The 25,631-nt window shown below is 46.2% G+C and overlaps 1 protein-coding gene across 1 annotated transcript; it reads left to right on the top strand.

Annotated features, from left to right (window-relative positions):
- The first annotated feature begins 15,183 nt into the window (after positions 1 to 15,183).
- Positions 15,184 to 20,781, top strand: LOC149307915 (lipocalin-like). The gene is made up of 8 exons (XM_089536832.1): positions 15,184 to 15,223; positions 15,338 to 15,439; positions 16,807 to 16,862; positions 17,951 to 18,078; positions 18,447 to 18,520; positions 19,113 to 19,205; positions 19,992 to 20,093; positions 20,703 to 20,781. Exons 1-8 carry the CDS (start codon positions 15,184 to 15,186, stop codon positions 20,732 to 20,734), a joined length of 627 nt encoding a protein of 208 aa, XP_089392958.1. The 3' UTR covers positions 20,735 to 20,781.
- Positions 20,782 to 25,631: the final 4,850 nt, after the last annotated feature.

The raw sequence follows: 25,631 nt of genomic DNA, 5'->3' as shown, positions 1-25,631 counted from the left end.
TAGAAAGGTGTTCAAAGGAGGAGAGTCCATCCTCCTCCAAGAAAGTCAACTCTTGAGCAGTTCTTACAGAAAAGAGGTCCTTCCTAATCTTTAGCTGGCATCTTCCTATTATTTGAGCGGTCATCGTGAGGAACGTCCTCTGAATACCCAAACCGTCCCAGAAGCTTTTGATCATGGTCCATCAGTGGGACATGTTCATGGTGAACCTCTTTTCATGCACACATGCACTTCCCACACCTTATGAGAAGAGAACTGAGCATGCAGTCTTCTGGCAAGAAATATTACAATGTTCCAACCTGGGAACAGAGCTGAAAATATCTGATCATCCTCCCACCACTATTTCTTCTTGGAAAGGGAGAAAATTGGTTCAGAGACGGGTTCAGAATATGCATGAGGTGGCAGTGATGATAGATATATATATAGAATAGGCACAGGTGCATTGACCCATTGGAGAAGGATTGTCCAGCTGGTGGTGGAAGGGACCGGCCACTTCAAGGATGAAAGCTGCTCTGCTGACCGTTCTTCTGGCTTGTTTGTGCCATGCTTGTTTGTGTCATGGTACCTATATCCCTGTAAAACACGATGTGGACATGGAACGGGTAACTTCTAAAGGAGGCTTAAAAGGGGGTCAGGACATTGACCGTCATGTTCCCAATAGGGCTCAGGGCTATCTGAAGGACCAAAGTCTCCCTGTGTGGCTTTGCATCTCCCAGTATGTCTCTCCAAATCTGGTGGGAAGCTGGGAGATGGGGCCTTCTTGTTGATTGCCCCCCCCCCCCCATTTTCTTTTCCCAGAGAGATTAGAGGGTTGCCTTCCTCACTGTCCTTTCATTTGGAGCATTGTTTCCACCACTTGGTTGTTTCCATATTGCCCTGATAGAAGGAGGACCGAAATAAATGCCTTGTTCGGGTTATTCTTGTTTTCTTTTCAACAGCCTTGCTTTTAATTCTATCGTTTGTTTAAATTGTGTTTTCCACATTTGCATGAAGTGGAATTATTATTTTGAGTTGTGTTTGTTTTAACCTTTGTAGGCCACCTTGAATCCTGGACTATGGGGATGGATGGGTGGGATATAAATATCATCACCACTATCACTATCACCACCACCATCATCCCTGGCAGCAGAGGCCTTGGCTCAGCCAGCCTCAAAGGTGGAAAAGTCTTCTTTGCTTTTGCAAAGTTGGAGGAATGGGGAACATGGGATTTGAAGCAATCCCATCTCAGTAGGCATCTCAGGAGGCAATCCCTTCTCCTAAGATTGCATTTAGGGAAATCTGGGGGGGGGGGGGGGTCACCATGGCCAACCACCTTTTGGGGTTTGGTTTACCTGACCTCGGTCTTCCATTTCACAAGTGCATAGAGTTAATACTGAATAAAGAGTTGTCCGAAGGATGTTGACCTGCTCTTGTGTTTCCTGGTTGAAGAACCCTCTCTCTCTTCTTCCCGTGCGATTTGTGCCTCTGGGACCCAATTTCCTATTAAACGCGTCGACTGAGATAATAGATAATAGATTGGTTTTTCTCGGTGCAAGAAAACTGACTCCAGTATTCCTTTCCTTTTTAAGCTGGCGGGGAAGTGGTATCCCATCTGGACGGCCAAACCTGACCGTGGCGAGAGAGCCGTCTTTGCCTACACCATCGAGCCCTTGCCCAACGGAGACATTATTCTGCAGCTGGAAATCCCCCAGTAAGTTAATAATAATGATAATAATAATAATAATAATAAGAAGAAGAAGTTTGCTTCAGGGTTCTTGTTGGTGTGTCTCTATGCAATTCAGCATGGACATTGTTTGGTCTCCGCTTTGCTTTGGGAGGGATTTCTAGCCCCTGGACTCAGAGTGACCAGAAGTCCTCCCTTCCAGCTTTCAGTCCAGGAGGAATTTCAGAATATCCTCCATTTTGATCACGACTAAGGAGCATGCATTTGCATTTACATGAGCATTTTTAGCTTTTGTTGGGTAATGTCCTAAATTTTGCATTGCCTCATCCTCCCTTGCGGTTAGGACATCCGGTTGCTCTGCCCAGATTCCTGGAGGCCCAAGCCATATTGGGGGTCTCTTAAGCTGCAAACCCCCACTTTGGGCACAATAATTATCCAAGAAGCGGGCGAAGGGTGGGCAACCTCCGAGGCCAAAGAGGGTCCCAAGAGGCATTCAGGCCCAAACGTCCTCCTTTCCCAGGACACACCCCACATTTCCACCTTCCTTCAAGGAGGAGTTCTAATGCGCAAGGAGCGACCAGCGCTGTGTATAATTACAGCGCTCTAGAAATAAAGTTTAATAATAATAATAATAATAATAATAATAATAATAATGTGTCCTGTTGTCCTCCTTACCCATAAACATCTTGCATCACACCTGCTTTTTCTGGAACTGCTCTCTTCCTCTCCTGTTTATAAGAGGTTTCTTTTAAATATCGCCAACAAATCTGCTATACCTAATCTATTAATGAAGGCAAGATTCTTCCGGAAGACCGTTGGGGGTCTTTCCATCTAGGCTTTTTAAAGACCATTAATTCATGTCAAAAGGAGCTCAAACCCGTGCTTTAGATATTGTATCATCATCATCATCATCATCATCATCATCATCATCATCATCATCGTTGTTGCCATTCAGACATCCTCCATTTTCTTTTCCAGAGGCGAAAGCTGCAGGTTGAGCAGAGCTGTTTTGACCAGGAAACAGCCAGGTGTTTTCACAACACCAGGTAAGCCAAAGAGATCGTTTCTCTCCAGGGATCCCTCTCCTTTGCGTCGGCATTAATAGATCATTGTTTTGGCTTTGGTCTTCCCCAAATAGATGGACAGGGAGTTGTGGTCTTAATGGAAACGGATTACTACACCTACCACATCAGCCACTTTACAAAGGGGAGCACCTACCTTGTGCATTTGTACGGTGAGTTTTCTAAGGAGTTTATTCCATGAATGTCCCGTGGGGGGGGGGGGGGGTTTGTGTAATTATGTGTGAAATGATTTCGCACGACGTTGTGCAAATCCCACTGTTAAAGCGGTCGCAAAGAAGCGTCAATGTGCATCTTTTTTACTTTCGGGATTTCAGCAGATGCATTTCTCGAAGGGGAATAGCAAAGATGGTGCTATTCAATGGGCTCCTTAGCCAGGCTCAAAATGGAGGACATTTTGGAATTCCTCCTGGAAAGGAGATGGAAATATAGGACCTCTTGTCACCTTCCAAAGCCCAGCACTGGCCATCTGAGCATGAAGACCATCCCCAGGGGTCTGAGGCTTCAGAATTGGGGAACAATGTCCGTTTGTCCACTCTCCTTGTGCCATCTTTCTCAAGCCATCTCCCTCTGTTTTGGGTCATTCTTCCTCTTGTCCAGCCAGGGACAGACAAGTGACCTATGGAGCAATGAACACCTTTCTGAACTTGGTCAAGTTTGTGGGCTTGGACCCGGACCGGCGCTTCCCTTGGCGCCTCGTGGGTAAGAGAAGTTACTTTACATGGTTCCTTGGAGGAAGACGAAGGAAGGGAGAATCTGCACTCCAGAATTAATCCGGTTTGACCCCACTTTTAACTGCAGTAACACGCATCTTTTTACTTCTGGGATTACAGTGACGATGCATTTCCGATATCACTTTGTGTGTGATAATCATTCATGCCATTACTTGCCATTTCCGCTTTATGTGCAGGATGTTTTAAATGAGCTTTAATCTCACTTTAATGCCGAAATCAGCCCCAGTGTGATAAACTCCTTAGATATACATTTTAATACTCTAGCCAAAATGCTTTTGTATCATATGTTACAATAGATACAACCAATTGCTGTGCAAATGTTCAAAAGAGTCTTTCGCATATGCATTTGGCATGAGATGTCCTCCAAGTTTCGCATCTTGGTCTGATGCAACTCCGTCTCTTATTTTTCCTCCATAGATATGTGCATAAGCCCACCAGAGGAAGCATAGGCCACCACAAAGCATAGGTAAAAATGCACCAACTCAAGAGTTACTACTGGGGTGTTGATAGATGTAATGGGGAGATCATTCAGGAACCCAGAGCTGATGTTCTTCTAACATTCCATTTGGCTGGAAGAAGCACAATTTGTGGGACTGCAAACTCTTTGCAACTCTAGACCAGGAGGAATCACAACTCGGTGGAATAGAAATTTATTAGACTTTAATAAAAAGAAAAGTGGGGGTGCTCTGTATTAGAAACGTAAAGTCTCAGCCAACAGCCGAGTTCTTCTTATGTTCGTTTGAACGGTTGCAGCCATCTTGGGACCTTTCTCCTAGAATAGGCACAACTTCTTGATGGCAAAGGCTGTTTGGTAAGATGGGGGTTCTCTCTTTTTTTGAGATGTTTTTAAACAGAAGGTGGGAGAGACGTACCTTTCAGGGAAGGCTTAAGTAGAGGGTTGGTTTGGATGACCTTTGGGGTCCCCTTGGGTCCCCTCCATCCCTGTGATCCTAAGAAAGAAAGGCAAGAAAACTGGTGCCTCTCTAAGACCAGAATGGTAGCCTTTTCCTAATGATCTCAAGGAGGCCATGCCACAACTTTGGGATGCATCTAGCAATTCTTCTCTCAAAGGAAAAGATCATAGGGTCTCCTTTCTCTCTTTCTACAGGGAAAACCAAAACCTCTCCGGATTGGGATCATCTCCATCTCACAGAATGGCATGCAGACAGCTATGTCAGCTTCCCTTCCATGTCTTTGCCTTCCTCTTCCAAAAAAGCCGAAATGTTCTCTCTATCAATAATAACAACAATGATATACACCAACTGTGAAGCCTCTCCAGACTGTCTTCTTTTGTGTGTGTGTTGGAGGAATCCAGAATCCGTCAAGAGAGCAATGTATAGCAAAAGGGATCGGTCTATTTATTCCAGCGCCATCTCCGTGTCTATCAAATATTTATCACCCCCATCACCCTCCTCTTCATATTCTCTTCCCTCTCTTTCTGAACACAATGCATGAGAAGAGGGGGTTCCCCAAATCTCCTATCCTCTAATTTTGGGTTGAGTGCCATAAATGCCACCATGTTAAATGGAAACCTTCCCTGCTCCTACACAATTGCAATGGGTCTCCTTCAACGTGTGTCTGGGTGTATGTGTTGGTATGGGCATCTTCCAGTGTTGGGTCCACACAATAGGCACCTTCTGGGGCTGAGACCTTGTTCCTTTCCTCATTCCTTCCTTCTGTGGAGACCCCACTCCTTGCTTTATGCTCATCCTTTGCCCAATGGCATGACCATAAGCCAATTCCATTGCATCATAGGCTTGGAAGAGACCTCAAGGGCCACTATGTCCCCAACCCCTTGCTGCCATGCAGGAAGACACAATCGAATCACCGCCGACAGATGAAGGTTGCAATGTTTTGCAAAGTATGGACAGGACAGGTCTGTGCCCTAAGGGCCCTGCAATCTCTGAAAGATCTCAGGATCGGAGCAGGGGAAAGGTGTCTGTATGGGATTAAAGTTGCAACTAAGAGAGCGTCATCCACAGATTTCCACCTTATGACATTGTACAATGTCCGAAAAGCATGTGTGCAACCTCTGGGGAATGGATGCAGACTAGCATAAAAATTACCCTCCAGCCATCTCTGGTCCCTGGTGGCACTTTCCATGTCCCTCAAGTCAATGGCAATCATTCCAATGTTTGCAAAATCCAGACCACCAGATCCAGACCTTGGAGAGGTCCTTGTGAAGCTGGGTTTGGATGGGCTCCATCATCCCACATTCAGGCCAGAGATGGAGATGTCACCATCACCAAGGCAAGGAGCTAGTCCCTTGTCCCAAGGAAGACAGGGAACCCCCCCGATCTGGCTCAATGGAGCCCTTCCCATTACTGTCCATCTTCTGCTAAACATAGTCCTGCATGAACAGAAGAGCCTAAGCACATGGCAGCCCCAATCTCCTCCCTCTGGCCTTCTGAGCCTCCTCCTCCTTATGCCTCTCCATCATCTTGCAGAATCTGGCATCCCTTGGTTGCCTTGCCCTCTTCCTGGCTTCCCTCTCAAAGAGGCAGAGAGAGGGAACATGGTGCTGGTGGGCAATGGGGGCCCTGGGTAGTAGCTCCCTGGCAGAGAAAACACTTGCCATGCTTAAGGCCCTGGGTTCAGTCTTCAACAGCATCTCCACCATCTCCCCAAGCATGGCAAAATTGCATTCCTGTCATTTAGGTGGCCATTGTGAGGAATGTCCTCTGACTACCCAAAGTGTCCCAGAAGCTTTTCATCAAAGTCCATCAGTGGGACATGTTCATGGTGAACTACTTTTCATGCACTTCCCACACTTTATGGGAAGAGCATGCAGTCCTCTGGAAAGAAAATGTACAATGTTCCCAGCTGGGAACACAGCTGAAAATATCTGATTAGCCTCCCACCGCTATTTCTTTTTGCATCCCTGCCTTCTTGGAAATGGGGCAGATTAAATGAGGGGACAGGTTCAGAATAGGCATGAGGTGGCGGTGCTTTTATATAAAGGCAGAGATCCATTGACCCATCAGAAAAGGACTATCCAGCAAGTGGCGGAAGGAACCATCCATTTCAAGGATGAAAGCTGCTCTGCTGACCGTTCTTCTGGGTTGCTTTTGTGGACTTCTGGCTGCCGTTGAGGTCCCTGTAAAGTCAGATGTGGACATGAAACGGGTAACTTCTGAAGGAGCCTTCAAAGGACACTGGCCGCCAGGTTCTCTATATGGCTCTGAAGGATCATACTTTCCCTCCATAGAATTGGAAGAGACTCCAAGGGTCATCTTTTACAGCTCTGTGGTTCTACGATACTATTTCCTCAGTCTTCCATTTCACACGTCCATAGAGATAGTTTGGAATAAAATAGTTGTTGAAAGACATTGACCTGCTCTTCTCTTTCCTGATGCAGGAACATCTCTCTGTTCTTCTGCCTCTGGGACCAAATTCCCTGCTAAGTAAGTAACACCCAGGAATGCATCCGGTTTGTAACTTTACTCTTTTCTTTCCCTTCTTCCTTTTAAGCTGGCCGGAAAGTGGTATCCCATTTGGACGGCCAAACGTGAGCCTGGCGAGATACCCATCCATGCCTACACTATAGAGCCCTTACCCAACGGAGACATTGCACTGAAAGTAGAGATCCCCCAGTAAGTTGGCTTCGTGGTTGTGGTCAGTCTCTCTCTCTCTCTCTCTCTCTATGCCTGAACCGGTGGACCGTTTGCTCTCTGCTGCGGATTTCGGAGAGGCAATTTTGGAGTTCGCTTTAGCTGCGCACCCCACTTGGAGGAGGAAGGGTGGCAACCTCCGAAGCCCAGGAGGGTTTTAGGGACATCCGGGTCACAATCTGTGACCTTCCCTGGAGTAGCCATTGCTACCTTCACCTCCTCTTCTTTCCTTTCCAGAGACGGAGCCTGCAAGTTGCAAAGAATTGTTGTGACCAAGGTGCAGAATGGAGTCTTCCAGTCCCCAGGTAAACCAAGGAGACTTCTCTTTCCAGGACCCCCTTTCCTTGGCCTTTGGTCAACAAACGCCTGTTTTTGCTTTGACTTTCTCTGAACAGATGGCCAGGGACCTGTGACTTTGGTGGACACCGACTACAACACGTACTACATCGGCCACTTCCTCAAGCGGGGCACCCACCTTCTGCATTTGTACGGTACGCTTTCTCAATAGGGATAAGTTAATGCCTATAGAGACATTGTAGGCTCCTCCGTTCTCCAGCTGGAAATGTCCTCTGACTGAGAGGCAAGATGCACAGCCCTGATATGTCTGTTGCAGCCGGCCCTCCGTTTCCCCCGATTCTTTTATCCTTGGGTTGGTTTGGGAATATTTTTAATATATACAAATCCCAATGGATGCAAGCTACAAGAAAAGAGATTCCACCTCAACATTAGGAAGAACTTCCTGACAGTAATGGCTGTCCGACAGTGGAACAAACTCCCTCAATGGAGTGTAGTAGAGTCTCCTTCCTTGGAGGTCTTTAAACAGAGGCTAGATGGCCATCTGTCGGAGATGAATTGATTTGGATTCCTGCATGGCAGAATGGGGTTGGACTGGATGGCCCTTGCGGTCTCTTCCAACTCTATTATTCTATGATTCTATGATTCTAACCTTGATTTGGTCATTTTATGTATGGACATCCTTGTACTATGCTATTGTATTTAGTGAGACTTCAGCATCAATGGGTTTTCGTATCCAAGGAGGGGGTTCCTGGAACCAAATCCTAGCTGATACCTAGAGACCAGTATAATAATAATACCACATTGCATTTTGGGTCCACAGATTTGGGGTCCCAGAAGCAAATCCCATCAGAGGTCTCTCTGTATTACCATTGAAATGAGAATTTGAGGGTATTTTCCCCCTCCTTTTTACTTTTGAAGGCATGGCTGGTCCTACACTTATCCTCAGACCAACCCTGTGAGGTAGTCTTTATGCAGCTATACATCATAGAGGAATGCTTTCACATAGCACCATTGGTCTAGCAATGCAATGGGTTGGTCCTCAGTGTGTGTAATAATAATAATAATAATAATAATAATAATAATAATACTATGTACTATGTTTCCCAAATCGGAAGGTTGCCAGGAAGGGTTGCCATCCAACCATAAAAAGGTATCTCCAGGACCTTTCCACTCGCAGCCCCAAAATCAGGGTGACCAGACGTCCTTCACTGCAAAGGAGGACAAGGTACCTCAAAACGTAGGACAGTCAAGGAAACTGGAGGAGATTCCCAAATAAAAGCTAAAAATGCTAGTATAAATATACACTCATTTTGTGTGGTTTATTTGTAGCTGTATTACACATAGTAACATATTACACAAGGTTGCGAGTTCAAGACCAGCAAAAGGGCCCAAGCTCGACTCAGGCTTGCATCCTTCCAAGGTCGCTAAAATGAGTACCCAGACTGTTGGGGGCAAATTAGCTTACTTGCTAATTAGCTTACTTGCTGTTCACCGCTATGATCTTTGGAATAGCGGTATATAAATAAAACAAATTATTATTATTATTATTATTATTATAGTATATTTTATGATGTACTCAGCCGTATTTTTCTGATGAACTTATAGTACATTACACATACTATATTTGATTATGTACTCAAACGTATTTTCTGGGTGAACTTGCATTTGTTAAATGCCTTGTTGCCTTGCAATAGACATCTAGAACTCAGAGCAAGACCAAGGCTTAAAATGGTACTTTGCTAGCAACAAACCCTTGACTCAGTCGAGTATTAAGTTATTTCCCCTATTTGCTGCCAAGCAGATGCATTTCTCGAAGGGGAATAATAGCAAAGACAGTGCTGCTCAATGGGCTTCTTAGTCGTGCTCCAAATGGAGGACATTTTGGAAATGTAGGGCATGCCCTGGAAAATGTGGCCACCTTCCAGAGCCCAGCACTGGCCATCTGAGCGCAAAGGCCATCCCCAGGGATTTGAGGCTTTGGATCTGGGGCGTAATGTCCATTTTGTCCACTCTCCTCCTGCCATATTTCCCAAGCCATCTCCCTCTGGTTTTTGGTCATCCTTTAGCCAAGAAAAAAGAAGTGTCCGATGCTGTGAAGCAAAAGTATTTGACCTTTGTCAAAAAGTTGGGGCTGGACCCAAACCAGCTTTTCTTCCGCCGTGAAGCAGGTAAGAGAAGTTACTTTACATGTTTCCTTAGAGGAGGACAAAGAAGGGGAGAAGCCTCTAGGGCTGCATCTACACTGCAGAGTTAACCCAGCTTGACACCGCTTTAACTGCCAGGGATCAGTGCAATGGAATTCTGGGATTTGTAGTTTGTTGGGGGGGCAGCAGTGCTCTTTGGTCAGTGTTACAAAATGCCACTGAAAGGTCCAGGAGGACCAACAGGGATGGCCTCCAACTGTCCAGCTTCTGCTATCGGTCATCCGTCAAGGCAACTAATTATTATTATTAGCATTAGAATTAATAGTACTGTAGTAGTATATTTAGTTATATATATATATGTGTGTGTGTGTGTGTGTGTGTGTGTTGCCCTTTTACCAAAACTGGGGCTGAGAGTGGCTCACAATATAAAAATGCAGTGCAATTAAAAACATGCAAAACTGAAGCAGGATTAATTATTACAGTATTAAAACAGATGCTCTTTCTGCCCCTTAATCTTGCTGCTGTCATTATCTATGTATATAATTATTATTAAACAAGAGCACGTTATTAATCTGTATGTTTATCACACTATACTCTTAAAGTGCTACAATTCCAGTTTGACTCCTCTAGCTGCCTCCTGTTGCATTCTGGGATTGGCAGTTTTAAGGAGGAGTATTTAGAATTCTCAGGCAGAGAACTTCCCTGCCTTAGAATTCTAAATACCCCTCCTTAAAACTGCCAATCCCAGAATGCAACAGGAGGCAGCTAGAGGAGTCAAAGTGGAATAGTAGCACTTTAAGAATATAGTGTGATAAACATTGTTAAATATTAGTAAATAAGGGCTTGTTAAGGAGCACAACCAGAACACACACAGAGCACACAGCCTTCTCAGACTTTGGGCAGAGGAGCACTCTTGGCTTCCAAAAGAAGATTTGGCAACCATGCCAGGTGCTTCTTCCATGGAGCCACGTTTCGCACCTTGGTCTGACGCCGTGCCTTGGTCTCTTTTCCTCCACAGATATGTGTAAAAGCCCACCAAAGGAAGCATAGGAAAAGATGGACCAGTCCAGCTACTCAGAAAGAGGTGCGATGATGGGGAGATCATTCAGGACCCAGGAGTTGGCTTTTGCAAAACTGTTTTTGGGTTTCTTGGGTAGAAGAGTCCCAACTTTGGGGAATGCAAACTCTTTGCAACTGTAAGAGAAAGAGACCAGAAGTCAGCAGAAAAGAAATGTATGACAGGTTTTTAAAAAATGGGGGGGGGGGGGGGGTGCCCGGATTAGAAATGCAGCCTCTAAGGCAAAAGGGGGTCTCCTTATGTCCTCCTCAATGGCTGCCACCATCTCAGCTCCTGAGGGGCTCTCTTTCCTTGAGAGTTTTTGGGGAAAGAATAGGAAGAGGGTCCTGGCACTAAAGGTTCTTTGGCATGACGGGTCTCTCTTTTTGGGGAGGTTTTTAAGCAGAAGGTAGGGGGAGAAGTTCCTCTCAGGGAAGTCTTAAAGTGGAAGGTTGGTTTGGATGACCCCTGGGGTCTCCTTGGAGTCCCCTCCATCCCTGTGAAAACTGGTGCCTTCCTAAGGCAAGAATGGGGGCCTTTTCCTGATGTTCTCAAGGAAGCCATGCCACAACTTTGAGATATGTCTACCAGTTCTTCTCTCAAGTCAAGGAAGAGATCACAGGATCTCCTTTCTCTCTTTCCGCAGGGAACCCCAACATCTGTCCAGATTGGGATCATCTCCATCTCCCAGAATGGCCTGCAGACGGCTATGGCAGCTTCCCTTCCATCTCCTTGCCTTCTAAAAGCCCTCTAGTCCCATCTGAATAATAATACAAATAAAAATTGTTCCAACAGTGAAGCCTCTCTTGTATGTGTGTTGGAAGAATCCACAATACATCAAGAGAGGAATGGTTAGCGAAAGGGTCTGTGCAGGGATGTAGCCAAGGGGGGGGGGGGTCTTGGGGTCCGGACCCCCCCTTCCATTAGATAAAATGAATGGTGTGTGCTGCCGCACCGCCGCACCCAAGCCCCATTATAATGGTGGCACTTAGTCTGGACCCCCCCTTCCCAAAATCCTGGCTACGTCCTTGGAGTGGTTTCTCTTTCTATCTCTTCCGAGGTCTATCAATTGTTTGTCATCTCTATCCTCCTCCTCCTCATCACCTTCTCCTCTCTCTTTCTGAATACAAAGCATGAGAAGAGGGGATCCCCAAATCTCCAGACTTCTTATGCCATGAATACCACCATGTCGAGTGTAAACTTTCTCCAAGCACCATTGCAATGGGCTTCCTCCACTGTGTGTCTATGTTGATATGTGTATCTTGCAATGCTGTGTCCACACAATAGGCACCTCCTAGCCTTCTGGGGCTGAGAGTTTGTCCCTTTCCTCATTCCTTCCTTCTGTGGAGACCGCACTCCTTGCTTTATGCTCATCCTTTGCCCAATGGCATGCCCATAAGCCAATTCCATAGAATCATAGACTTGGAAGACAAGGACACGGGCCACAGACCCCTTTCTGCCATGCAGGAAGACACAATCGAAACACCCCAAACAGATTAAGGTTGCAATGTATTGCAAAGTATGAACAAGACAGGTCTGTGCCACAAAGGGCCCTGCGATCTCTGAAAGATGTCAGGACCGGAGCAAGGGAAAGGTGTCTGTATGGCATTAAAGCTGACACAAATTTGCACCTTATGACATTGTACAATGTCCGAAAAGCAAGTGTGCAACCTCTGGAGAATGGATGCAGACTAGCATAAAAAGTACCTTCTGGCCATCTCTGGTCCCTGGTGGCACTTTCCATGTCCCTCAAGTCAATGGCAGTCATTGCAATGTTTGCAAAATCCAGACCGCCAGATCCAGACCTTGGAGAGGTCATTGTGAATCTCAGGCCAGAGCAGGAGATGTTACCAAGGAAAGGTGCTAGTCCTTCCTGAGGCCCAAGGAAGGCAGAGAAGTCCCTGTTCTTTTCTTTCCCATTGCTGTCCATCTTCAGCTAAAGTGAGCCCTGACCCTTCAACCTAAAACTCGCCAGTTGCGTCATGATGTTTCCAGCCATGCAACAAAACTGGACGGAGGTGATTGACCAGTCCTTTCCATTGAATGGGTCTTCCCCAATCAAGGAGATTAATACTGAATGTATACCATTGACCTCTGTAGACTATAGTGCAGACTAGGTATTCCTAGGGTTTTAAAAAACGAGCCTTGTAGGATTATATCAAAGGCGCATCTATTCCAGCATCTTGACCATGAATGGTGTAAGTTCAGTAAGCCCAAAGTCTTTTGCCATAGAGTGTCAGCATTGGATAGGACCACAAAGGCCATCTCCTCCCACCCCATTCTGCCATGCAGAAATACACAAAGGAAGGACAAATGAGACATGGCCACCCAACCTCTGTAGAAAGGTGTTCAAAGGAGGAGAGTCCATCCTCCTCCAAGAAAGTCAACTCTTGAGTAGTTCTTACAGAAAAGAGGTCCTTCCTAATCTTTAGCTGGCATCTTCCTATTATTTGAGCGGTCATCGTGAGGAACGTCCTCTGAATACCCAAACCGTCCCAGAAGCTTTTGATCACAGTCCATTAGTGGGTCACATTCATGGTGAACCTCTTTTCATAGATGCACAACTTCCCACACTTTATGGGACAAGAATCGAGCATTCAGTCGTCTTGAGTGAAAATTTGCAATGTTCCCAGCTGGGAACACAGCTGAAAATACCTGATTATCCTCCCACCGCTATTTCTTTTTGCATTACTTCCTTCTTGGAAACAGAGCAGATTGGATCAGAGACGGGTTCAGAATGAGGTGGAGGTGATTTTATATATATATATATATATATATATATATATATATATGGTGCAGAATCATTGACCCGTTGGAAAAGGATTGTCCAGTTGGTGGTGGAAAGAACTGGCCGCTTCAAGGATGCAAGCTGCTGTGCTGACCGTTCTTCTGGGTTGCTTCTGTGGACCTAATGCTGCTGATGAGGTCCCTGTAAAGGAAGATGTGGACATCCAACGGGTAACTTCTGAAGGACCCTTTAAAGGACACTGACCTCAAAGGGGGTCTGGACGCTGACCATCAGGTTCTCTATATGTCTCAGGGCTATCTGAAGGACCATAGTCTCCTTCATAGACTCAAAGAGTTGGAAAGGACCCCAAGGGTCATCCAGCCCTTGAGGTCTCTTCTCTGTTTCAACTCTCTGATTCTATGATATGATGACTGTAGTCTTCCATTTCAAATGGGCATAGAGTTAGCTTTGAAGCTGTTGAAAGACACTGACCTGCTCTTCTCTTTCCTGATGCAGGAACATCTCTCTGTCCTTCCCAGTATGATTTCTGGGACCAGATTTCCTGGAAGACACCCACTTCATAACTCCACTCCTTTATTTTCCTTTTCCTTTTAAGCTGGCCGGGAAGTGGTATCCCGTTTGGACGGCAAAACTTGACCCTGGCAAGATACCCATCCATGCCTACACTATAGAGCTCTTGCCCAACGGAGACGTTACTCTGAAACTAGAGCTCCCCCAGTAAGTTGGCTCCATGGCTGTGGTCAGTGTCTCTGTTGTGCTTCGGAGGGGATTTTGGAGAGGCCGTTTTGGGGTTCTCTTTAGCTGCGAACCCCACTTTGACAATATGGCTACTCAAGTAGAGGAGGAAGGGTGGCAACCTCTGAAGCCAAGGAGGGTTTTAGGGGCATCTGGGTCACAATTTGTCCACAAGACCCTTCTCTGGAGTAGCCATGACTACTCCGACATGCTCTTCTTTCCTTTCCAGAGACGGAAGCTGCAAGTTGGTCAATTCTGTCCTGACCAGGATTCGGCCAGGTGTCTTCTCAACGCCAGGTAAACTAAAGACCTTTTTCCTTCCAGGAAATTGTATATGTATTGTATTATTTACTTTGATTACTTTGATTTCAAGCAGAGGCTGGATGGCCATCTGTCGGGGATGCTTTGATTGTGATTTCCTGCATGGCAGAAGGGGGTTGGACTGGATGGCCCTTGTAGTCTCTTCCAACTCTACGATTCTATGATTCTATGATTTTGCAATGGCCATATGTCTGTCTGTCTGTCTGTCTTCCAGGAATCCCTTTCCTTGCCCTTGGGTTAACAGGTGCCTTGTTTTTGCTTTGGTTTTCTCTGAATAGATGGCCTGGGGACTGTGACTTTGCTGGACACAGATTACGACACGTACCACTTCAGCCACTACGCAAAGGGGGATATACTCCAGGTGTATTTGTATGGTACATTTTCAGATAAGACGGCGATAAGGTCATTCCTGCAGAGATGGTATCGTCTTCCCAGTTCCCTAACTGGAAAGGTCCTCTCATTGACTGGCCAAAACCACAACCGCTCGGTCACCCAGGAGATCAATACTGCAACCAGTTCTCCATATCCTCAGTTTTTGTATCAACAGATTCAAGCATCCATGCTTTGAAAATATTTTTTTTAATATATAAATTCCAATAATGAAACCTTGATTTTACCATTTTATAGATGGACACCATTTTACTTTGCCATTGTATTTAATGAGACTTGAGCATCCATGGACTTTGGGTCCTGGAATCAGACTCAAGTAGATACCAAGAGCTTGCTGTATTTGAATTAAAATAAGAATTTGCTGGTATCTTATCTTCAATAGAGATATTGAGGTGATGTAGAAAGCATGGCCGGTCCTACATTTGTCCTCAAAACGACCCTGCCAGGTAGCCTCAGCTACCTATGCTGCGGTTTTGGATCTGGGGAACGATGTCCATTTGTCCACTGTCCTTGTGCCATATTTTTCAAGCCAACTCTCTCTATTTCGGGTTGTTCTTCAGCCAAGGAAAAAGAAGTATCTGACAATGTGAAGCAGAAGTTTGTGACCTTTGTCAAACTGTTGGATCTGAACCCAGAGCAGCTCTTCCCTTTGCGCGAAGCGGGTAAGAGAAGTTACTTTACACGGTTCCTTAGAGGAGGACGAAGAAAGGGAGAAGCCTCCAGGGTTGCATCTGCACTGCAGAATTAATCCAGTTTGACACCGCTTTACCACCAGAGATCAGTGCTCTGGAATTCTGGGATTTGTAGTTTGTTGGGGGGGCAGCAGTGCTCTTTGGTCAGTGTTACAAAATGCCACTGAAAGACCAACAAGGATGCCTTCAACTGTCCAGCTCCTGCTATAGGTCATCCACCAAGGCAACCAATTATTATTATTATTATTATTATTATTATTATTATTATTATTATTATTTATCATTAAATAAGGGCTGTTAAGGGCAAAGGAGCATAGCCAGAACACACTCACACAGTTCACAGCCTTCTAGATTATGGGCAGAGGAGCACTGTTTGCTCTCAAAAGAAGAGTTGGCAGCCATGCCAGGTGTTTCCTCCATGGAGCTTGGTTTTGCACCTTGGTCTGATGCCATGCCATCTCTTTTCCTCCGCAGATCTGTGCACAAGTCCACAGGAATAAGCACAGGTAAAAATGGGCCGATCCAAGAATTATGGGTGGGATGTTGACAGATGGGATGGGAGACCCCCATCTCTGTGACCCTAAGAAAGCAAGGCAAGGAAATTGGTGCCTTCCTAAGGCAAGAATGGGGGGCCTTTTCCTAATGATCTCAAGGAAGCCGTGCCACAACTTTGGGATGCGTCTACCAGTTCTTCTCTCAAATCAAAGAAGAGATCACAGGGTCTCCTTTCTCTCTTTCCGCAGGGAACCCCAACATCTCTGCAGACGGCTATGGCAGCTTCCTCTCCATCTCCTTGCCTTCCTCTTCCAAAAAAGCACAGATGGACTTTGCAGTCCCATCTGGATAATAATAATAATAATAATAATAATAATAATAATAATAATAATAAATATTATTCCAACAGTGAAGCATCTCTTGTATGTATATTGGAAGAACCCAGAATCCATCAAGGGTGGGATATGTAGCAAAAGGGATCGGTCTGTGGATTCTCTCTTTGCAACGGAGCCGATATCAGATCAAGGAGAGGTCCTTAGCGTTCCCTTCAAAGGCAGGTTGTTCTAGGTTTTCAACATACTCCAGCGTAGGAAGAATTACTCAAAATAACCCCGTTATGTTCCTCTCTCCTTCCTCTCCTATGAAATAAAGAGCTTTTCTTGGCTCTTGGGCGGAAATGCTTGGATGACCGTTGCCATCTTCGTGGGAAGGTCATAAAAATATAAGACGGTACCTTTGAAAGGCAGTTCCATTGAAGGGTGATGCAAATCCTGCGAAGGACGCTCTGGCCAAGATGAATGTTGTTGCACTGAGAAGAGTTGTGTTGTTGTTGTCTGCCTTAGGCTTCCTTTGCGTCAAGGCTGAGATCCCCATACAACCCAAGTTTGACCTCAAAAAGGTAAGATCCAAATGGTCCTGAGATGGGAAGGTGGAAAGGCAGAAGGCAATGGAAAAGCATTGGCCTTTTGCATGGATCCAGAAGGAGAAATCAGTTCTGCATCAGGAGAGCTTCCTCAGACCCTTCAGAGATGTGGAGGATGGCATCATCCATAATCCACAGAACAATACATTTATTGGGACAACCCAAACGCACACTTTATGCGTTTCAAGCTTTCAGAGATGCACTGGCTAGAAGTCAATGGCGTTCCAAAGGCTTGCAGAAGACGTCATGCGTATGTTGGTCAGCCCAGTAAAGGTTCCCCTGTTTTGTGGGTTTTGGATGGTGCTATGAACTGTACTTATCCAACATGGCTACCCCTGGATATCTTTTCTAAGATGCGGAGAGGTCTTTGCAAAGCCGGGAGTGGATTCCTTCCTCTGAATTTTCCATTTGGCTCCTGGAGGAGGAAGCATCAGCTTCTGTCCTGAATGCATCACTTCTTTCTAGAATAGAAGAGTCATTGGCCTGTTCCAGACTGCCAAACTAAAGCTGCTTTGGGTCTCTTTGGAGGTATGCTGTTTAAATGATGCATGGGTCCTAACTAAGAGTCCAGAGGTCGCGCCAAAGCCAAACGCCATTCCTAAGCACTGGAGGGCAGCTTTGGTGCAGCTTCCGGATTCTTAGGATGCATGCATCATTTAAACAGCATACCTCCAAAGAGACCCAAAGCAGCTTTATTTTGGCAGTCTGTAACAGGCCATTATTTTCATATGGCTTTGGGAACAGGAAAAGCATATTCTAGGGGGATTCTGTCTACCATTCGATTGGATTGCAATGCATTGCATTAATGCATTAATTCGTTCATTGACTAATCAGTCAAGCAAGCAAGTTTTGCAATGAGCGAATTGACAAACCAACCAGTTATTTCATAGATACCTCAAGCCTGTTCTCAACCAAGAACAACAAAAACAGGACATGGGCTTCTAGGTTTGCAAAGTGAAGCTTGTTTTTGTGGATCTCCTTAAACCTCTTGGGTGGATGGTCATCTCCTGAACAGTTGGTTTTGAGGCCCAAATCCTTCCCATTTCTTCTCCTTCTCCTTCCAGTTTGCAGGGCAATGGTATCCCATCTCAGCAGTTGCAAACAAAGGGCATCCCATAAACTATGCGGCCGGGGCTCCTGTCTTCGAATTCAAGACAAAGAACACCTTGACCTGGAGTATGGACTCTCCTGTGTAAGTGCCCCCAAGTCCAAAAGCAGTTTTCATGAATGAGTAGATAACAAGGTTTTCAAAATATGACAGTGTAGCCTAAAGCAGCGGCTATCAAACTTTGGGATTCCAGGGTTTTGGGACTTCAGGTCCTATAATTCCTGATTTTTGGACATGTCAGATGGGGCTTCTGGGAACTGAAGTCAAAAACAGAGGACTAACATTTGGGAAGCATTGCTCCAGAGGATGTCAGAGAAGGAGAGAAGGAATCGAGGGAGGGATGGATGCTTCTCTCCTTTTCAGAGATGGATCCTTTTCTCTCTGTGCCCCATTTCCATCCTTGGGGCTGCCTTACTATGGAAGTGTAGCAACCCCCAACTCTTTATTTCCAGAGAGGAAACGAAGTGCAAAAAGAAAACGGTTTCCCTAATGCAATTTGAGAAGCCGGGGAAATACAAGATGGAGGGTAAGTCTAACACCTTTTTGCCTCTGCTTTTTGAATGGGATTGAAGGCAGATGATTTCCTCAGTCATCTCTTATTTAAAAACCCCATTGAATTATAGGGTTGGGATGCCCTGGGGCCATATAGTCCAACCCTTGGCTGCTGCAGGAATCTATGGCTGGAGAGCTGTGGAAAGAGATGGAGATGAGGACAGGAAAGTAACTTGTCCAAACTCTGGGGCAGAGGATGCAAAAGAGGGGTCAATGCTTGTCAGGAGGCTGGGACTGTAGGACTACAACTTCCATAATCCACCATCACCAGAGGCTAAGGCTCCTAGGAGCGGCTCTCCATCCACCTCTGAAGCATTGTCCATCCTTTGCTCTAAAGCCGCAGTGGAAACTAGGCAATGCAGTCCCCAGTGCTACTCCAGACTGACCCTCCACTCCTTTTGTCCACCTGCTAAGATAACAAATAAAGATATAGATTAAAAAAGTATATATGTGTGTTATTGGTCATTGTGAAACTGGTGTGGAAATGGAAAGATTGTGACCCAGGGAAAGCAGAAATGCTCCGGCCAGCTTTCAGAAAATCCTTTCCGGTTCTGTTTCGAATGCAGGGCATTATGTCGTCCGTATTGTTGAAACCGATTACAGCAGCTACGCCATTCACCATCGAGAAAAACCAGAAAACCAGCTTCTGTCCCTTTATGGTACGTGTTGCAATATGGGGGCTATAGCATTGCATTAGTCCTCAATGTTCCTAAGAGGAAAATCTTGGATTTCCCGGTCAGATCAGGCAAAAGCCAACTGCTGCATCCTCTGATGTGTTTTTCCTCTGTAATAACTATGGCTGCCTTGACCAAACACTGAGGATCCTGGAATGAAATGAGTGCAAATGACTTTTGTACTTCCAACTAAGTTTGGTGCAATTGGAAAGTGTCAGGAAGAGCAAGGCCAAGGATGATCAAGATACCAATAAATGCAAAAGCTACACATGAGGAAGGACCCACAAACTGGAGGAGGATGCATCCGTTTGCTTTTGCCAGAGATGAATGAGAAGGACAGATTTCAGCCCCTTCTCTTCTCCCTTTTGCTGAGTTAATGGGTTGTAAACTACTTTTGCACTTTGGGTTCAGTTTGCAGCAATTCAAAAGCTGAGGATGAAGGGGGAAAGTGGGAGGAAGAGAGGAAGGAACCGGGACATTTAAAAAGCAGATGGAAAAAGTTGAAGGGCAAAGGATGAATCAGGAGTGTCCTTGTTAAACTGGGACCATTGGAGGAAGGTGTTGGGGTTCGAACGCTGGACCATGACTCTTGTTGAAGACCAGGGTTCAAATCTTGCCAAGGAAACCCCATGATAGTGTCGCCATAAATGAGAAACGACCTGGAGGCGCAAGGCAAGAATAAATGGGTTGCAAGTGTGTTTTGATGAAACAAAAGCCTTGAAATCCTAACTGTCAGATTCTTCTCACCATTTTCCTTCTTTGGGTTCCCAGCCAGGACAAAGGAAGCGTCGAAAACGGTGAAAGACAAATTCAAGAGCGTTGCCAGATCCCTGGGATTCCCTCCGTACAAGATTTATCCCATCCGCTTGGAAGGTAGAACCCATCTGTCTTTTTTGATGCTTTATCATCTGTCAGTCTTGAGCGGGAAAGAAACTTGACTGTACAAAGCAATCAAAGCAATCTTATCTTTAAGGCCTCCGCATATCTTGCAGGCAAAGACATTTCTAGCAGAGTCACAATACACAGAGCAAGGTTGGCTACTAAGGTTTGCACACTGGCAACATTGTGGGCTTGTTTAGTCACAATGCCGGCTACTGATTTTTTGTGGGCCATCCACAGACCTCTCCAACATTTCACAGATGGAAACCTGGCAAAGTCAGAGTTGGGGCTTGGTCTTGTCTTGATGTTTGGAGGCCCTGAGGTCTCCCTGGCCTTCCCTTCTGGTCCCGGAGTCCTGTAATGGAAGAAGTGGGGTCAAGAGATGCCCTTTCCGTGGACCTTGGGGGATAGAGTCTAAAGACAGTCGACAGAAATGAACTAGAAATGATTGCTTGCTTTTCAGCAGACACCCTTTGCACGATGCAATGCTAAAATCTGCAAGCCAAGCTCTTGTGTTAATGCACAGTTAAAGGAAAGTTGGCAACTTTCTGGAACTCGACTGAACATCCTTCCATGATCATGTTTGTCTCTTTCCTTCCACAGAGTGCGAAGAGCCAAAAAAGTACATAAGTTAAATCCATGGCCTGGAAGCCCAGGAGAGCCTTTCTGTGTCATAGAGATGGAAAAAGAGATGATTCTGGCACTGAAAACCGCCAAAGGTCCAAATGAGATCCAGAGTAGATGACTCCAACATTTGGAAAGAAGACCAGGACCATTCGACCATGTGGGGATGGAAGGAACCAATATGACCATTGAGTGCATCATTGCTTTGGCTTTTGGTCTGAAGGGAAATAAAACCAGACATGACCCCAAAGTGCCCACTGTGCCCTTTTGCAACAAAAATTAAAATAAAGCCATGAATGAAACCCTACAAGAAAGTATTTAGTATAGAATAACCATGCTTTCTTCATCTACTTTTCATCAGAGCTTTAAAGAGTTATCTTTTTTGGGATTGGGACTCCCATAATCCTCAGTCAGCATGCCATTGGATGGGGATTCTGGGAATACTTGCCTCCAAAGGGCTCTGACTTTCATAGGACAGTCTCATGACACCTTGGTCCATTCCAGGGACAGAATCCTATTGGTCAGTTCAAACTAGAATAAGCTTACTGTAACCATGGGATTTGGCTATGTGTTAGCTGACCCATCCTACAATAGATTCAGTGCTCATGCTCCATTTGGGTCTAACCGACAAGATCCAGGTATCTCCAAACCACCCCAAGCCTTGCAAAACTGCATTGAGAAGGTGCAATTTGTTGCAAAGATGAGGACCTATTGTTGTTTTGGGATTGGATGCATATTTGGATTGTAAACCTAAAGGCAGGGAACTGTCAAATTAGGAATGCTTTGAGAATGGGGTTGATATACTCCAAATAAATAAAATAAAATAATAACTATATTCAGAGGTGACCCCTCTTTTCAGACAGTTGACCATCATCCCTGATCTAAAGGGACATCTCAGTTTGGGAAGAAAATCATTTATGCCATAGCTAAAAGGTGGCTTGGAAAGCACGAGTGACCCAACGGTCCCACAAACGTTCAGAAGGATGGATGCTGGATCTGAGCCATGAATGCACTTGATAAGAGATGGGCCCTGGCCTTCGAAACCCCACATCTTAAAAATGTGCACCCCATAGATTTGCTCATGGCAGGTTCTTTGGAGGAGAGCTGATAAACTCGTCATAGAGTTCATGACTTTAACCACTTTGAAAATTAATAATTTGGGATTATACAGATATAATGGGTGCTGTACGTAGGTGCGTCTTGGGTATTTTAATAGTTTATTTCTTTTAAGCCACAGATCAAAGTAGTACAAAGATCAAGGGGTCTCAGTAGATCACAAGCTAAACACAAGTCAATAGAGTGATGCTTCAGCCCAAAAAGCCAATGCAACTTTGGGTTGCAGATCGAGGGAAGGAGTAGTCCATCTTTGGTCAAATCTCTCCTGGACTGCTGTGTCCAGTTCCAGACTCCAAAGTTCAAGAAGGAGACTGAGAAGCTGGAAGGTGTCCAGAGAAGGATGACCAAAATGACCAAGCCTTATGAGGACAACTTAAGGAGCTGGGATGTCTGGCTTGGAGAAGGGTTTGGAGAAGCTGGAGTGTGTCCAGAGGAGGGTGACCAAAATGGTGAAAGGCCTGGAAACCATGAAGCCCCATGGGGAATAATTTAAGGAGCTGGGGATGTTTAGCTCAGAGAAGACAAAAGATGGTTGGAAATATCATAGCTATCTTTAAATATCTGTAGGGATCTCATCGCAAAGTGTTTTCTGCTGCTCCGGAGACTAAAAGACGAACCAATGTGTTCAAATTACAAGGAAAGAGATCCCACTGAAACATCAGAAAGAACTTCTTGATGGTAAAGGACTGTTTGACGGTGGGTTTGGCTTTGTTCTTTCTGACTTTGTTCTTTCTGTTGCTTCTTCCGTTCTTTCCAACTAGGAATGGTTAAGAACTGTGCCTCGTCTTCACCATCCAAGTTGCAAATCTGATGATATATATGCCTTTGCATCCTTTCCCACCGGCGGTTCCCAGGGTATTTAACCTATCTGCTATAGCAAGGATCTGTGGAATTAAAGAGAGAGGGTTAACACCTTTGCAAGAGCAAAATAAAAATCTCACCAGGTTGCCAACTGCTTCCTATGGCCCCTGATCCTGTGCATTTAAGAACCCCTTGCCCTGCGGAAAGGAGCTTCCATGGCATTTCGGGGGGGGGGGGGGGCTGAACTCTCTGACAGCCCCCTCTCTTGCTGTGCTTTGCTGGTTATGGAGAATGGCATCTCATTTCCTTTGGCACCCATTTTGGGGGACACATGTACCCCCAACCCACCTCCCAAGCAGCCATTGGGTGCAAAACATCCCCAGACCAAGAAAGAATGGGTTTTTGGATGCAGTTGGCACTCTAGGCTTGGGTACCCTGGATCTCTCTGATGCTGCCAAGTGGTGGATAGGGGTTGCTGGGAGTTGTAGTCCAACGAGATCTGAATGGCCACGCAATTCCCAACCCTCCAGTGAGGTCTTATTTCCTCCATCCCTGGAGATAATGGCCCCATGGGTCCTCGGTACTTACTTTGTATGTAGGAATAATAAATATTGTCTAGGGAGAACCCATGGAGGGTCGCCAGCTTCTTGAAGATGTCTTTCATTTTTTGGGACCCTCCTCGTTGCCTGCCTGAACAGAGAGAGAGGAGAGAGGGATGATGATGATGATGATGATGATGATGATGATGATGATGATGATGATCTTAACATTGATGGAGGGGTACAGAGAGACCTGCGTCCCAAGGCCAGGGCTGAAGTTGGCAAGGGCCCAGTCCACTGCCTTCTCATTCCTTGACCGGCACCAACTGTGCCATGATGCTGGGCACAAAGCGTCCTTTCAGCTGCCTGTCTTTTGGGCTTTGTAGCAACAGGATGGCCTGGCCTAGAAATCTTTGGCATGCCTTCAATTTTTGGCAGTGTCCTGGAGGGTCCTGGCTAGGGTTGCCATTAGTCAGGACCTCCAAACTGGGACAAATGTAGGACAAAATTTTCAAATGTAGGACCTTTTTTTGGGGGGGGTCCTACATTTGAAAAAGAGCCTCGCTGAGGGGAGGATTCCTTCTGCGCTTGGGCTCCGTTTGTGGAGCCCAAGCGGAGAAGGAATCCGCCCCCAGGGAGGCATTCTTTTCCCCTTGGGCTCCGTTTTTGCCAACGGAGCCCAAGGGGAAAAGAATCCCTCCACTCAGCGAGGATTCCTTCTCCGCTTGGGCTCCATTCACGGAGCCCAAGCGAAGAAGGAATCCGCTCCCTTTCCTGGCCTCTGTGGAGGCTTGGCCTTCACAGAGGCCTGGAAAGAGGGAGGAGAGCGCCCACAATCGCTGCGATCGCGGGCAGCCCCCTCCCTTTCCCGGCCTCTGTGGAGGCTTGGCCTTCACAGAGGCCGGGAAAGAGGGGAGCAGAGCCAGGCCGCCTCCCTCGGCGGAGGAGGCCAAGCAGGGAATGGGCCTCGCTCATTCCAGGCTCCTTTCCCTGCCTGGCGTCCGTCGCAGGGGGGGTGTCCCGGGGGCGGGGCCAAACCGGGGCGGGACCGTGCGGACCCGCCCCAAACCGGGAAAGTCCCGCCCCCAGGCGGGATATAGCATCCCTACCTGGGCCTGACTTAGAGGCACAGTCAGAGGACTCGGACCCCAAAGACATGGAAGAGGAGGAGGAGGAGGCTGAGACAGGGCCAGATCTGGTCCCAGAGGAGGCTCAGCATGAAGCTGCTGCAGAGGGAGAAACAGCAGGCTCTATGGACTCCAGGCTGCAGGTGCTGGGAAAGGTCAAGGAGCCTCCTATTAGGAGAGTAATAGGTTTCAGCAGAGAGAAGCAGAGGCCTTTGAAAAGACCTCCAGCTGCAGAGGATCCTTACAGCCTTGTTGTTCTTGGGTCCCTTGCTCTTGGATCTATGACTCTCTGGACTTGCCTTGGGACTATGCTCTTGCCTCTGCCCTTTGCTGTGCAATTTGGACTGGGCTCTGGACTATTCCTTGGCATCTGCCCTTTCTGTGCTGCCCTCAGGAGAGGTAAGCAGGACAGCCGTACCTTTGCAACCTTTGCAAACATCCTTATGCGTTACTTGTGCTACACAACGCTTGTGTCAGAGTGCAGTTTTGCACAGCTGAGCCCTATGTTGATTGCGGGGAGAAAGTCACTACTGAGGTTGGAAAGATGCTCTGGTTGTTTTGCTGTGTGTGTGTGTGTGTGTGTATGAAACTGTTTCAGCTGCTTTTCAAATAACCATTTTCCCAGCCATACCTGCTTCTATTTAATGTTTTCAATACAGCGGTTGCTCCGCATTCGCTTGGGTTGGGGGTGAAGGACCTCCATGAATGTGGAAAATACACAAATTAAAGGAAGACTCTTCTTTTTACCTAAGAGAACACTTCTCTAGGAATCCCCAGGTCAACTCTATGGTCAACATCTACCAGAGACTGACTATAGACTCATGCTGGAGGACCAACAAATGCCTAGAGAAGCCTTTTCTCTAGGAACCTCTAGGTCCTCCAGCACAACTCTATGGCAGAGTTGCACTGGAGGACCTAGAGATTCCTAGAGAGGACATATGAATCCAAACCACAAATGATCAAATGTGCAAAGGTCAAAGCCACAAACGTGGAGGTCCAACCATAATGCCTTTTGTCTGAGGACAGCAGATCTCTTTGGGGTCCCTGGCAGGCTGAAAAACGACACATAATCAATCATTTAAATCAATCAATTGATAAATCAATCAAACCAATATCTGAGGGACCTACTGAGAAGATGCATGGCGCGCTTGTTGCTTTGTTTGGCGAAAAGGATGTGATAGGTCTTGTAGTCCGTCTCCATGATGATCAAGACGTCCCCGTCTGCGGAGCAAAGAGAAACCATGCCAGGTTTAGGCTTTAGCAAGCTGTGAAATGAGAAATCCCCGTTCTTAGTTCCAGGGAGAGGAGACCCACTGGATCAGTAG

The sequence above is a fragment of the Sceloporus occidentalis genome, unplaced genomic scaffold (genome assembly GCF_023333645.1).
Source record: "Sceloporus occidentalis isolate IW3139 unplaced genomic scaffold, rSceOcc1.0.p SCAF_8, whole genome shotgun sequence".
NCBI classification, from domain to species: Eukaryota; Metazoa; Chordata; class Lepidosauria; order Squamata; family Phrynosomatidae; genus Sceloporus; species Sceloporus occidentalis.
This window is presented reverse-complemented; position numbering and strand designations above follow the sequence as displayed.

Bases quoted from the DNA above. Each gene is read 5' to 3' on its own strand.
- LOC149307915 (XM_089536832.1), top strand. From the start codon at position 15,184: ATGGCCGGTCCTACATTTGTCCTCAAAACGACCCTGCCAG. The intron at 15,224-15,337 runs GTAGCCTCAGCT...GTTGTTCTTCAG, and splicing joins CCTCAAAACGACCCTGCCAG to CCAAGGAAAAAGAAGTATCT. The intron at 18,079-18,446 runs GTAAGTGCCCCC...CTTTATTTCCAG, and splicing joins TGGAGTATGGACTCTCCTGT to AGAGGAAACGAAGTGCAAAA.